Source organism: Mesoplodon densirostris, chromosome 15 (genome assembly GCF_025265405.1).
Source record: "Mesoplodon densirostris isolate mMesDen1 chromosome 15, mMesDen1 primary haplotype, whole genome shotgun sequence".
NCBI classification, from domain to species: domain Eukaryota; kingdom Metazoa; phylum Chordata; class Mammalia; order Artiodactyla; family Ziphiidae; genus Mesoplodon; species Mesoplodon densirostris.
Genome location: NC_082675.1, coordinates 14,395,738 through 14,410,302, shown reverse-complemented (window position 1 = coordinate 14,410,302; position 14,565 = coordinate 14,395,738). Strand labels below are relative to the sequence as shown.

The following is a 14,565-nucleotide window of genomic DNA, read 5'->3' as shown; positions in this document are numbered from 1 at the left end:
AAGATCCTGCATGTCGCATGCCACGCCAAAAAAAAAAAAAAAGAAAAGTAAAAAGAAACTCCAAGACACTGCCCTCTCCAGGCATAAGCACCCACCACTTATGACAACTTTGGCTGGCAACCTCTTAAATCTCTATATAAGTTCATACCAGGGTGGTCATTTTGAGTTGCAGCTCTGAAGTCAGGCTGTGTGGATGGACCTTCCTTTGGTACCCAGCCACCAACTTGGCCACTGTGGGGCTGGCTAAATTCTTCCTTTCTCTGAGCCTCAGTCTCTTGTCTGTAAAATGGGAATATCAGATTCACCGCCTCTCAGGATGGTCAAATGATACAATGTTTGGAAAGGCTTCGCATACTACACTACTCAATAAACATGAGCTTATACACCACACAATTATGTTTTGAAGCAGTTCTTACCCTTGCAAGGGCTTCAACTGATCTATGAATCACCCCCCCCAACCCCTAAATATCAGATGAGTAGAGCTTGTCAGTTTTTCTAGGGAGAGGTCCACACTTGCATCGGTTACTCTGAAGGGGTCTGAGATTCACAAAAAGGTTTTGAGTAACACTACAGAAGCAGCTCCAGAATCAAGAGAAAAGTCCTGGACCAGTTATGTGGATGATTCAGGATATCTCCCTCTGCCTCAGTTTCTCCCTTTGCAGATGGGGATAACAAGGCCTCCGTCACAGTTGAGTTGTGAGCCCCAAGGTAAAAGCTGGATGTGAAGCTACAGTCATGAAAGATCAAAGCAAACTAAACCTGTGGTGGGCTCTTAGTAATAGTACATCAGATAGTATTCCCAGGTATCTAGTACTAAATTGAAGAGCTTAATACTTTACTGATTTTAGTTTTAGTTTAGTTTAGTTTAGTTTTGTTTTGTTTTTAATGATTTTGGAGGGAGGATGAGAAGGTGGAGGGATGCCTTCTGAGGCTGGGCCTCGGTCCTTCTGGAAGCCAGAGTGCAGAGGGACCGGGACTAACCTGGGACAGGGACCTTTCTGAAACTGCTTCCTGCACTCAAGGGGTCGTGTTAAGGCCTCCTGTGTTCCAAAAGGAAGCACGGGGGCCCCCTGGTCATATGCAGAATGCCCGTCAGTGAAATGATGACCTTGACAAAGTCACCCCAAAGAAGCCACTTCTGCAGGAATACTAAATGTTCTGTGGACTAATATAAAAGTCTGCCTCTTGCTAACACATATATATGGAATCTAAGAAAAAAAAAAAGGTCATGAAGAACCTAGGGGTACGACGGGAATAAAGACACAGACCTACTAAAGCATGGACTTGAGGATATGGGGAGGGGGAAGGGTAAACTGTGACAAAGTGAGAGAGTGGCATGGACATATATACACTACCAAACGTAAAATAGATAGCTAGTGGGAAGCAGCTGCATAGCACAGGGAGATCAGCTCCGTGATTTGTGACCACCTAGAGGGGTGGGATAGGGAGGGTGGGAGGGAGGGAGACACAAGAGGGAAGAGATATGGGAACATATGTATATGTATAACTGATACACTTTGTTATAAAGCAGAAACTAACACACCATTGTAAGGCAATTATACTCCAATAAAGATGTTAAAAAAAATAAAAGTCTGCCTCTTCCCCTTAAAAAAAGACCAACCAACCAAAAAACACCTATGGGGGAATGGGTCTCTAGGAAAACAAATTCCTAATGTGAGAAAGTTAACCACTGTGATGGGATAGTTGAGAGACAGGGCTTAAGGTGGGGATGGGTAGAGATAGGGAAATCTCTCTAGAGAAGTGAGTTTCAAACTTGGCTGCATCCTGCAGTCACCTGGGGAATGTTTTTTTAAATACTGATGCCATTGCTCTGCGGTGCAGCCTGGACATTGGGAGTTTTAAAAAGCTACCCGGGAAGAAAAAGCCTTAAGCAAAAGGGTAAACACTGTATGATTCCTTTTATATAAAATTCTATAACAGACAAACCTAACCTTCAGTTTAAAAAAATCAGAATATTGACTGTTTCTGGTGGGGAAGTGGAGGAAGAATTAACAGAGAAGGGGCCTGAGGGAACTTTCTGGGGTGAAGGAATGTTCTATATCATGATACGGGCTTGGGTTTCACGGGTATGGGTATTTGTCAGGAAGTGAATGGCGCACTTAGTTGTGCATTTCACGGTATGTAAATTTTACCTGAAATAGACAATCACGAACAAAAACTGAATCCTAGTTAATGGTATGCATGCTGAAGTACACAAGGATGGAAGGTACTCATGTCTGCAACTGAGTTTGAAATGCATCCAAAAATAAAAAATAATATGGATGGATGGATGGATGGATGGATGGATTGGTGAATGGATAGATTGGTGGAAGAATAAATGTATGTATGAATTGATAGATGGATAGATAAATGGATAGATTGGTAGGTGTATGGATGGATGGACAGATGGACAGATTGGTGGATGGATGTGTGATAGAGCAAACATATAGCAAAATGTTAATTGCAGACCCTAATCAGTGGGCATATGGGTGGTCACCATACAATTCTTCCATGTTTTCTATATGTCTTACACTTTTCATAATGAAACACTGGGACACACTCTAGGAACTCCTAATATTCAGCCAAAGTTGACCACCAAGTAGAGAAAAGGGTTCTTTTTTATAAAACAGCCCAGCCCAAGAGCTCTATTTCCAGAAAATAAGATCACCCATTACCTGCATGTCTTTGCTCATTCTGTAGGGCCAAAACAAATTATCCAGGTGTGACCAGGGGACCCTTCCATCAGATAACTTGTTAAAGGGCAGTTTCAGACCCCTTCCCTAGAGCCACTGATTCAGAACCTCTGAGGTGAGACCCAGAAATCTGCTTTTTTCACGAGCCTCCCCACCCCCAGCTAATGTGATGTCTGCCAAAAGTTTGAGAAACACTGCTTCAATGTGGTTTGCCCTTAGACACTACCCCTGAAGAGCAGGTTCGCTGGGGCAGGGGCTGGGGAGGACAGGGGTGGGTACAATGCTGCAGATGAATGGGAAACCTTAAACAATGATGGACATGGTGGACAACCAGGACTCAGGATGGGACCCCTCGGGACAAACCTCCATTCACAAGTTAGCCTGGCTTGGCCTCCCAAACATAACCCCCCTCTTGTTTTACATAACTTCACAATTTCCTGAGAGAAGCCACGTGCCTAGCCAAAAGTACAGCGAGAAGTGGGGATTTAACGCCATCTCCAGGACGCTGTCTTGGAAATCACGCCTCATTAATTGGACTTCCCCATCACCTTTAACCACAAGCATGAGAATACAAGAGCGCTGAGCCTTTCATTTGAAAAAGGCCGTCTGAGGTTAGGGAGCTGAACATTCATTTGAAATCAGGAAGAAAGGGCTGGAAAAGGAGGGACGGCTCCAATAGAAGGATTTTAACCTCTGAAGGGTCCCGGCCCCCATGAATCCCTTGAAATTCTTGGACATTTTTTTTTCTATTTATATATTTTGAGATTTTCAGCATTCCTTGCTTTAATCAGATTTTCCAACGGGATCTTAGATTCTGATTAAGAAGCCCCTCCCTAAAGGTAGAAGAGGAGGAGGTGACATGCACTGCAGAGGTGGGGGACAATGGTGGGTTTCTCACGTGGGTGGGCAGAGACGTCCAGGGCCTGGGGCTGACAAAACCAACCTATTGGCTCTACCTGGGACATCCTGGGTTCTAAGCTTTTCTATCTGCTTTGAGGGGCTCAAAATCCAGGCCAGCCAAACAGAGACTCCAAGTACCCCAGCTCTGGAGATGACTTCCTGCCAAGGTATCGGCAGTCCAGTAAAAACCTGAGGAAGTCGAGGCAACCGCAATTCTCCCACGAAGAGCTCTGAAGCCACCACTGCTGCACTCTGGTAGCTTCCCAGTAATACTCAGTCAATGTCGTGTATGCCGCAGTGACCAGGCACTGCTCACGGCCACTCTGTGTGCATTAAAGCAAGAAGTGCCCAAGGAAGCACTTTGCTGCTGTTTGTTTAGATTCTGGGGTTTGTCATTCCGAAAAGACCAGTGGTGGCCTGGCAGGGCGGAGGGGGGATTCTCTCCATCCAAAAGAAACAAAGCTCACAGCCAGGCCTCTGCACCTTAACTGGCAGTCAACCTGGCCTCTGGCTCCACGAGGGGAAGGATCCCATCTCAGCACCTAACATGATCCAGGGTCACTCCAGGCCAGGGACCGTGCCAGGAGCTCCTGGGCACACTGGGGCAGTGTTAAAACATGTGGGCACACTCCTTGACCCTCCTTCTATCTAGAGGAAGGATCCATGCCCTTCCTCCTGGAATCTGGGCCCGCCTCAGTGAGTCCCATTCAACCAACAGAACGCAGCAGAAAAGACACTACAGCTTCCCAGGGTCTAGCGAGCAAAGGCCCTGTGGTTCTCCATGGGCAGCCTGACACCACGGAGGGAGTCTAACTCCCCTGCGTGCACCATGCTGGACAGGTCACATGCACACGCTCCAGTGGACAACCAGATGGGCTCCCAGCCAAAAGCCAGAGTCAATTGCTGGTCGTGGGGTGTGCCATCTTGGACGTCCAGCCTTGTCTGGCCTTCAGATACCTGCCGTCCCCACCAACACCGGACAGCGAGCAACAACCACCCAGAGGCATCCTTCCCAAATTCCCGACCCACAAATCCTGAACGAAACCAAAGTGTTTCCCTGGGACTTCCTGCTTCACCTCATGCACAACGACAGTGAGCGATCCCTGGTCTTTCCACCATAAGTAGCACTGAGGGAGCATTCCTGAGGGCTAGCAGGTTGCAAGTGGATGAAATCTGGAGCACTGTGATGGCCTCTGAGCTCCCCATGGAAGGACCGAGGCTGCCTGTACCTCCTCCCCCTTGAGTGGGCTGTGGAGGCGTCGGAAGCTAAGTGCTACAGCTCTGGCTGTCCTGGATTTAGTCTCTCACACACACAGCTGATGGCACAGCTCAGAGCGCAGGGCTTCGCAGCCGGTCCATGTGAAATTTAGCAGTAATTCGTTTCGTGGCGATAGTAATTGGGACACCCGCATTACCTCATCTCATCCTTGCAACAGCCGTGGAGGTAGGTTCTATAGTTATCTCCCATTTTACAGATGAGATAGAAGCCCCATGGAGTAGGAGAGCCCCGGGGCTAATCAGCGTGATAGCCTGGACCCCGGCTCCAGAGCCTGCTTTACCATCAGTGGACCCTGCCCCTCGATGCATAGAATTCACCTTTGCATCCCCGGGACCTGGCCTAGAGTAAGCCCTGAATGAATGTGTGTTAGCTGAAGAAGCAAGCAACAGATCAAAAACTGAATAAAAGAGCGTCTGGGCCACAGTTTCCCCTTGCGCAAAAGGAAGAAGGTTGGACCAGATGCCACCTCCCGGGATCCCTTCTACCTCTAGAACCCCACGCTTCTAAGGAACAGTGTCCCCTGTCATAGTGCCACGCCAGCCAGCTTTCAGAGATCTTTAGAGTCTGACGCCTCCTCCAGAGACCAAGACAGGTAGATCCCTGTCCATTGCTTCCCTGATCCAACCCAGAAAACCCTTCCTCCCTACAGTTTCAAATCCCATTGCTGGGGCAATGCCTGGATCCCATCCTCTCCATAAAGGTGCCCTCCCCAACCCCAGGGCCCTGGCCTTGGCCCCATAGGCCAAGGAAGTTCCTGTTCACCTTTGACAGTGAAGCCCCCACACTTTCTCATTAAGGTGAGCATTTATTTAGGTGCAACTCCCAGATTTCTGCGATATGCATATCACCTTGACCATGTTCCCCAGCTGTCCTGCCATTTAGTTAATATTTTCCTTCAATAATCAGCCTTAACTTTCCTCCCTCCCTTCCTCTTTCCTTTCTTTTTTCCCTTCCTTCCTTAGAACTTAGTCTCGGGGACTTCCCTGGCGGTCCAGTGGTTAAGACTCTGCGCTTAGCGGGCGCAGGTTCAATCCCTGATCGGGGAACTAAGATCCTACATGCCTCACGGCGTAGCCAAAAGAAACGAACTTAGTCGCCTTCTAAACAATACTGTCTATGAAATCAGCCTGATGCAGCTGTGTGTCTGTGGGCACCCTCTAAAATCATCTCATCTTTCACCAGGGGAGGGGGCACTGCAATTTGGGAAATATTGGTTTTTAGGGATAAGAAGTTTTTAAGCCACAGACTAACCTTTCAAAATAACCTTGGCATGTATTTCAATCAGCTGCCAGAGGCAGAATTTGTGGAATGATTTTATTTTCTTCTTGGTGCTTTCCTTTTGTGCCCTCATTTTCAGAATAAGCAGTTACTACTTCTGTAACTAGAAACCGCACATCAGTGTTGGAAAACTAAGACACTCTCTGCATGTTCCAAACCCAGACTGCTGGGTGAAGAGGGAGGAGAGGGCGGTGAGTGCCCAGACACTGGCCAAGCTAATCCAAACGTTATTTATCGCAGTGGGATCACTGCAAGTGAAGGCTCAACCCGCCTTAACCCCACCCTTCTCCCTTCATCCGATTGTTGGAATTAGAGGAAATTTCATTCCTCCCGCTTTGCTCCCTGAGCCAGCTGTCACCGGGTGTGTGGGGGACAGGAAACAGGATTACTAGATCAACAGTGAGCCTGCCGTTCCAGCCAGGCTGTTATCACAGCCGTCTCCGGAGAGCCATCTTCCCCACTTGTCACTACCTACTGCGAGCTGGGAGTTGGGACCACAGCCCAGAATAAATTCTGAACAAGGGCAAAACTGGGAGTCATGAGGAGTTTTCCCCAGCTTGGATCATGTTTTGGAGCGTGGTCTAAGAACCAAGCACTCTTCAGGCATTTTCTCATATAATTCTTACAAGAACCCCAGAAAGGGGAAGCTATATTTATTTATGCCCATTTTACAGATGAGAATACTGAAGCCCTGTGGGGCAAAACTGCTTGCCTGAGGTCACATGCCGATAAATGCAGAGCAAGGATTGAACTCAGGTTTGTCTGACTCCAAAGCCTATTGGAGCCTCTCTGCTTTGCTCCCTCTCCTCCCCAGGGGCCATCTCTAGAGAACTGGGCACATGACCCTGTCCACTCCCTGTTCCCCAGCACAACTCCTAACGCGGCCACAAAGACACACGTGGCTCGGAGGCTGAGAGTTTCGATCCAACACGTCAATCACTGACTCCTGAAGACCAACCACCTTGCCTTCCTTCTGTCTCCAAGGGCCTACCCGGAAAGGACCCCTCAGCCAATCTGCAGTAACTAGGGGATGGTTAGGGCAGCCCGTTCAGACCAAAGTACAGTCATCTGCCTAAATATCTAACCAGCCATGTTGTTCAGAGCTGTAATAGAGAGTCCCCAGGATCGCTGACACGTGAGCTCTCAAACACCTGTCCCTCCCCACCTGCCTTTCCTTTGATGTCCATCATCTGCCCAACCAGCTTCCAGAACACAGGGCCCCGGCCTGACAAAGGAAAGCAGTGAGGGCTCTTGGGACTAGACACACCCTGACTACACAGTCTGTGGCCAGGGGAAGCTTCTTGGAGGAAGAAATAGCTACAGAGAGGCTTTCGTGATGGGCAGGAGATGGAAAAGGAGGGGAGAAACACAGAGGCAGACCAACTGTGGTGTTCAAAGGGCCAAAAATAATGGAAAGAAGACAGACTTGGAGCAGCTCCTTCAGCGTGATTGAAAGGGGGAGGGGACGCTGGTGAGGAACAGAGCTGGGGGCGTGGCAAGGCTGGATGGGAAGGGCGTGGTCCACCACACCAAGGAGTCTGGACCTCACGCTGAGAGCAATAGGAGGCCTGGGAGTGTTCTAGGCTGTGCAGCCAGCCTGTCTGATTTGCGTGGTACAAAGATGTCTTTGGCAGCTGCCTGGAGCACGTCCCCCGGGAGGGGAACAGAGCTGACGTCAGGTCTAAAGAGGTTAGGACGCTGCAGCAGGCGAGGTTGGTGGTGGCTGGAATAGGCAGCCTGGATGGAGAAAGGAGGCGACCTGAGAGATGTGATAAGCAGGTAGCATCAACGGGACCTGGTGACTGGGTAAGATTGAGGGGGCGGTTCGCAACGCCGTAAACCCATGATCCCACCTGCTTTTGACCTTGTGGGAAGGCGGGAAGAAGTGGGGGAGGGAAGAAGGTCTTCAGTTGCAGGCTGGAACCAGTCCCTACCTGCACAGCCTGGACCCCTACCTGCAGGAGGACCAAGATGAGACGGTCCATTAACGGCGAAGCTGCTGTGATGACAGACGACCGTCAGGATAGGATGGGGGTTTAGACACCATAGAAATAAAAACTTGGCATCCCGAGCCTACGGCTGAAAATAGTTTTGGCCTCTTTCACCTTTAAGTGGTATTTGTTGTCAACTCTTCCAACGGCCATAGATTAAACCCAACTCCAGTTCCCAAATGCAGACATGTAAAGCCAAAAATGTTTCTAAATAATCATTTAAGAACTTGGTTATTTTCGCCACAAAAAGCATCTTACAAATCCACACTTGTGAAGGAAACCAGTTATGAAGGCAGGAATTCATATGAGTGTGGTGTACGTGTACCATCTGAAGATAATAGCATATTTATTTTGTAAAAGCATGCAAAATTAGATCTGGTAAGCCCGCTATCTGAAAACAATTTCCATGGCATGTATTTCTAAACCCAATGTTCAAACCACAAAGCTGCGGCCTTTCTCTCTTTCTCTTTCTTAGGTCTCTTGTCCTCCTTTGAATGACTACATCTGTCCATTTGCCCAACTCTCCCTTTTCGTGTCTTCCAGAAGGGATAAGGAAAAGCTTCCTAAATGACCTCATTTTATTTTGAAATACTAAACCCACCAAAAAGGAAAGAAAAAAACTTTCTTGGTCAAAAGGATCGAGATGTATTTCTAATTCTCTTGCCATATGGTAAGTTATTTTGGAACTCTACCAAGAGGTAGAGAGAATATTTAACAAAATTGGCAACGCTTGTACAATCCTTTCAAATCAGACCAAATTCCCATTCTCCACAGCCCCTTCTATTCATCATATCAGCGACCGTGACCACAGGATATGTAAAAACACCGAGCAATTTTTATCACCAGCTTCCAATCCCCCATGCCTGGGACACCACGTGGTGTCAACTTTGTCTGTATATCGCCCCCAGGAACTCAAGCCATTAACTTCCCTTTCATTTATCAAGAGCTGTTGCCTAAAAGAACATCATTCATCGGCTGTGACTTATGGGAAGAAAGAGGGAGCAGACTTCACTTGCGGGAGAGAGACAACAGAGAAAGAGGACAAGATTGTAGCTTTTGTTCCCGAGGCAGATGGAGACCATCACATTCCCTCCGACATGCTCTCCCCTAAAGCTACGCGCTCCACGTTGCCTGATAGAGGGAACCACCCTTCTGGAGGGTTACCAGAAAGTGGGATTGAAGCGGCTCTTTCTCCTTTTTCTTGATGGCAAAGAGGGTCCCATTGCTCTGTGCCTGCTCTTCTGGTGTTGCTGGTTCACCTGTGTAATTAGCGGGGGTGGGGAGTGCAGAGGCGGTGGCGGGGGGGGGGGGGAGCGGAGGACACCATTTTCTTACCTTTGCATTCTCGACATTCTATGCAGCTCCATGTCATCGCTGCCCCGGAATCCTTTGGCAAAGGGATTATTTTCAATCTTTAACTGGGTGATCTGAAGGAAGGGGAGAGAGAGAGAGTTCCGTTTTCACTTGATTGTTACAAGACTACCTCGGGACCCGGCTAATAATAAGGGTCATGGAAACGCAACCTCTGGCAACCCAGAGAAGCAAGTTAGGCCAGTCACATCAACGGGACCCACCACTTCATTCGAAAGGAGGCTTTGAAAAATGTCCTAGATCAGACTGTATTTAAAAGGGGAAGAAAACCTGGTTTCAGTTTGCCCATTAATTGGAGTCCTACTCTGCATCATTCCGACTGGAGTGGCTTTTTTTTTTTTTTTCTAAATCGTAGCATTTTGTGTTTCGAACACAATCTTGGCCTCAACACTTGGTACACCCCCTGCTCCTTGGAAAATTGTACCATGTTGACACGGTGTCAACTTCCTACAGCGTGGCAATCTCCGTTGGGAAGGTCTTGATTATTGCTTTCAAAATCCTACTATGCCTCATTTCACGTTCATTTCATAGTTTCACAGATACAGTTCGCTAGCTCAGGTGGAAAATGGTGTCTAATTAAATAAGGACCAACATATAAAACTATAACATATATGATAGCTACCAAACAGCTTCAAACCTCTTTAACTGTCTAGGTAAGGGGACTTCCCTGGCAGTCCAGTGGTTAAGAGTCCGCGGTTCCACTTCAGGGCGCAGTGGGGTTCGATCCCTGGTCGGGGAACTAAGATCCTGCATGCCGCACGGTAAGGCCAAAAAAAAAAAAAAAAAAATTGTCTAGGTAAGGAAGAGAGAGCCCTCTTCTTGGAAATTTTTGTTGCACTATACAAAACTTAGTGATAGAACAGGGTCTTTGGTTCAAGGTCCAGAACCTTCATGGAAACCATCAACACATATTCCGTTAGCGTGAGCGTACAGTAGCAAGTCTAGGTAAAACTCCCTATGGAGTTTGCCAGAAGTATTTCCTAAAAGCTGTGTGTGAACTGAATTTTTATATATATAATCACTTCGTGGAAACCAGGGCAGCATTCATCAGAGGCCAGTCATTCAAAGGTCACCTTCACCATCATTATCGTATCTATATAGTCCCTGTTCACTGGTCTGCTTAATATTTTTATTTAAATCAAACCACTTTTGATTTAAATTTATATTATAAAAATAATTATATCACTTCTCTATACGTCAAAGTGGAATCACTTGCTAGTCAATAAAAAGAAAATAAGTATATCAAATTCCCTCTACTGGGACTTCCCTGGTGGTCCAGTGGTTAAGAATCCACCTTCCAATGCAGGGGACACAGGTTCGATCCCTGGTCGGGGAACTAGTTCGATCGCTGGTCAAGGAACTAAGATCCCACATGCCACGGGGCAACTAAGCCCGCACACCACAACTAGAGAGCCCGCGCGCTGCAATGAAAGATCCCACATGCCGCAACTAAGACCCAATGCAGCCAAAAATTAATTAATTAAAAAAAAATTTTTTAATTCCCTCTACTGGTACCCCCGGAAAGTTCCAAACCTAAGGCCTGCCTTCTCTTTGTTGCAAGGGGAAATTCGACACTTTTAGAGAAGTATTTATCATAAACTGGTATTGAAATAAGACTCCTCTCTGATAAATGAATAGAAAGATAATTGGAACAAGAACAATTTTTTTTTGTGATTCCATCATCTTCAAGTACCCACAAAACCATCTCCTCTACCCCCAGTAGTATCGTTGTAGACTTTGAGAAACCAAGTAGTTGCTTTGCGAAACTAGGCTTAATCAATGAACGCACCCATAATTTGTCCATTTGGGGGCAAGCATTCTGGTCTGTTCAGTTTTCTGGAAGAGGTGGTGTTATAAAGTTTCCTTCTAACTCCAAGACTCTACCATGAACATAAAATTACTACATATGTGTGTGTGTTCACAATAAAATATATATGTAAAATTAACATTTTTTAAATGTTACGTGATTCCAACCATATGACATCTTGGAAAAGGCAAAACTACGGAAACAGCATAAAGATCAGTGGTTGCCAGGGGTTAGGAGGAAGGGAAGGATGAACGAGAGAAGCGCAGAGGATTTTTAGGGCAGTGAAACGATTCTGTAGGATACATCACGGTGAAGACGTGTCATTATGCATTCATCTACACCCACAGAGTCTAGGGACTTCCCTGGCGGTCCAGTGCTTAGGACTCCACGCTTCCACTGCACCACACTTCCACTGCAGGGGGCATGGGTTCCATCCCTAGTCGGGGAACTAAGATCCCACAAGCTGCATGGCACAGCCAAAAAAAAAAAAAAAAAAAACCCAGAGTCTACAACTCCAAGAGTGAACCCTGACGCAAACTACGAACTCTGCGTGATAATGTGCCAATGTAGGTTCATCAACGGTAATAAATGTCCCACTCTGGGGGGCAATGCTGGGAGCAGGGGACGCTGTCTATGCAGGGGGACAGAGGGTATAGAGGAACTCTCTGTACTTTCCACGCAACTTTACTATGAACCTTAAACTGCTCCAAAAAATAAAATCAATTGTAAAACTTTTTAAATATGTCTGGGTATTTCTATGTATACACATTCCCTCCTCCTTCATTTTTTTTAACTGTACCCATTCCTGCAACTTTCTGATTTTGAATTAACTCTTCAGAATGAGTAGAAACGTCTGTAAAATCTCTTTGGAAAACAGCAGAGGTTGGCACAATACTGTAGATCAACGATACTGCAATAAAAAATAAAAAATAAAAAATCTCTTTGGAAAACAGTCTTGAACATGTGTACTCCTCAAGCCAGTTCTGAGTCCAAAAGCCCATCACCTAGTGGGGTTTTCTTTCTCACTCCGGTTTTATGACAATAAAATGCAACCCAATTGACCATAAATCATTTTTTAAAGGGGGAGAGGGAAATTCTCAAAAAGTTAAGTAAAAATCAGATCATTTTTAAAAGGGGTGGAGGGAATCCTTACCCCGCTTTCTGTACCTCCCACCCACCCGGTGACGGAAGGCAGCCCCCTGAATATACTGAGGACAGTAAGACAATGAGGGTGTGGCATCAGGGCTGAATTAATGCCTATTCCATGACGTCACTGTTCCACCAAGAGCTCAGGATAAAAAAATTACCCTGAGAAAAAAAAGAAAAGGGTGGCTTTGGTATTTTATCAGCAAAATTTTTTTGCTCAAACCCATTCCTTGCACGTCCAACAGATTAACTACTACCTAATTCTTGCTCTTATCACCATAGCTTCCAAAAATACGATGGCAAAGGATACGCACAGTTTGCTAGATATACACTTAGGTGTGTGGGTCTTACCTATGTCTTGGTGTAGATGCCTATTGGACATAAGAATTACCCCTGAGAAAAGTTAACATGCAAGCTTAGGTGCAGGTAAAAATGTCCATCTGATTTCATACTTATTCCATACTTGTCCCCTCACTTACCATAACCCTGTCTATGATATTCCCTTCCTAACACAGAGCTAGTCACTCACAGGCACATAAACCGATACACCTGGATGTCTGAGTTCTACCCAAAGGCTCCACTGAAACTGACTTCCATTCGTCATACAAACGTACTCCCTCCACAATCAGCATAAAACCAGATATCCGGGGGAGGGGCATGGGTGGGGGGGGAAACAAATATAAATGCCAGCTCCAACCAGTGAGTCAGAGGTTGTACAAATTAATGAGAATAATTGTTGTGAATTCTCACTTTTGGAAAAAAAAAAAAAAACCCTCGTGAGGGCCAAAAGTCTTAATTATGTCTCTCTCTTAGGGGTTCATTTCCTGGTCCCAAGCAGAAAGCTCATACCTCATAAATACAGGCTCCATACACAATGATTTAAGCAGGAGGAAAATGCCTTTTAACGGCAAAGTAAGTTAATATCGGGGGAGAGATGCTTGCGTACAAAGCCGTTGTTGCAAAAGCAGGGAAATGAAATGCCCATGTGACCTTTTTTTAACACCTAAATATTCCTAGGGATTGCTCTGGGAGCTGCTGACAAGTGCAGCGCAAACCTTACCAAAACATGTTTCACAGAGTGAACAGTCGCTGGGGAAGAGTCGAGCGTTTAAGTATCTTTTTCAAGCTGTCAACCATCTGAGGGAATAACTCCCAAATCCAGCTTGGGATCACAGCTGGGCTCAGGAAATACGTCGTGTCATTGGAACCCCGTGGTATACGGATGTCTGACAGCAGCATAAGGAATGAACCCGGTCACATACCTGCCTCCACCTGGTACCTGGTACCTGCCTCCAAATCAGTCTGGAGGCACTAAGCCCTTTGGACCCAAAATTGGTGGCTCGTATTTTTCCAAATTGTCCTGGCAATTTAATCCTACAGAGTGCTTTTCTTTCCCTGCGCAATTATCCAAAGCATAACGCTGGGCAAACAGTCCTTGGACTGACAATGCAACCATGGAATGAAGCAACTAAACCACAAGGACTAACATTTGCAGTTGTGTTTCAAACACAGTAATAAGAACTTATTTAAAAATCTCAGTCTTTCAGATTCTAAAATAGGGTAGGCAAAGAGTTTTCCAACACGCGTGTTTTGGATGGAGTTGCCCAGTTAATAAACTGATCAGTTAAGTAGTCAGTCAATGGAATCATCACTGACACCGTGCTGATTCTGTACCAGGTTCTGCACAAAACACATTCCACGGATTATCTCATTTTAATCCCCACAAAGACAATAACAAAAAAAATAAAAATAAATTCTCTTCTTATCCCCATTTTACAGATGGGGAAAACTGAGTTAAATAATTTGCCCAAGTCAAATGGGTTTGAACCCAGGCAGTCTGCCTGCAGATTCTCACCCTAACCCTACAGGAGGGTGAGGAACAGCTCAGGTGGCTTCTACCCATGAAGCCAGGAGTCTCAACATCTCGTCCAGGTGGGACAATAAAGTAACAAAACAGAGTCCACAAATCACACTCAACCTGACCCGCTTACTTAAGTCACACATCGTATATCCATGCGGGGAATGTCTGCAAGGGCCTGGATTCTACTGGAAAAATCCATTGCCTTAGACTTCCTCCTGACAAAGAAAATAGGTGTCTTT

General features: G+C 46.2%; 1 protein-coding gene across 2 annotated transcripts in view; it reads right to left on the bottom strand.

Annotated features, from left to right (window-relative positions):
• The window catches only part of TBX5 (T-box transcription factor 5), a 45,307-nt gene that overhangs the window by 16,419 nt on the left and 14,323 nt on the right, over nucleotides 1-14,565 (bottom strand). For both annotated transcript variants that reach the window (XM_060118613.1, XM_060118614.1), the window contains exon 7: nucleotides 9,477-9,568. In XM_060118613.1, the coding sequence (XP_059974596.1) occupies nucleotides 9,477-9,568 (92 nt within the window). The remainder of the gene's footprint in view (nucleotides 1-9,476; nucleotides 9,569-14,565) is intronic.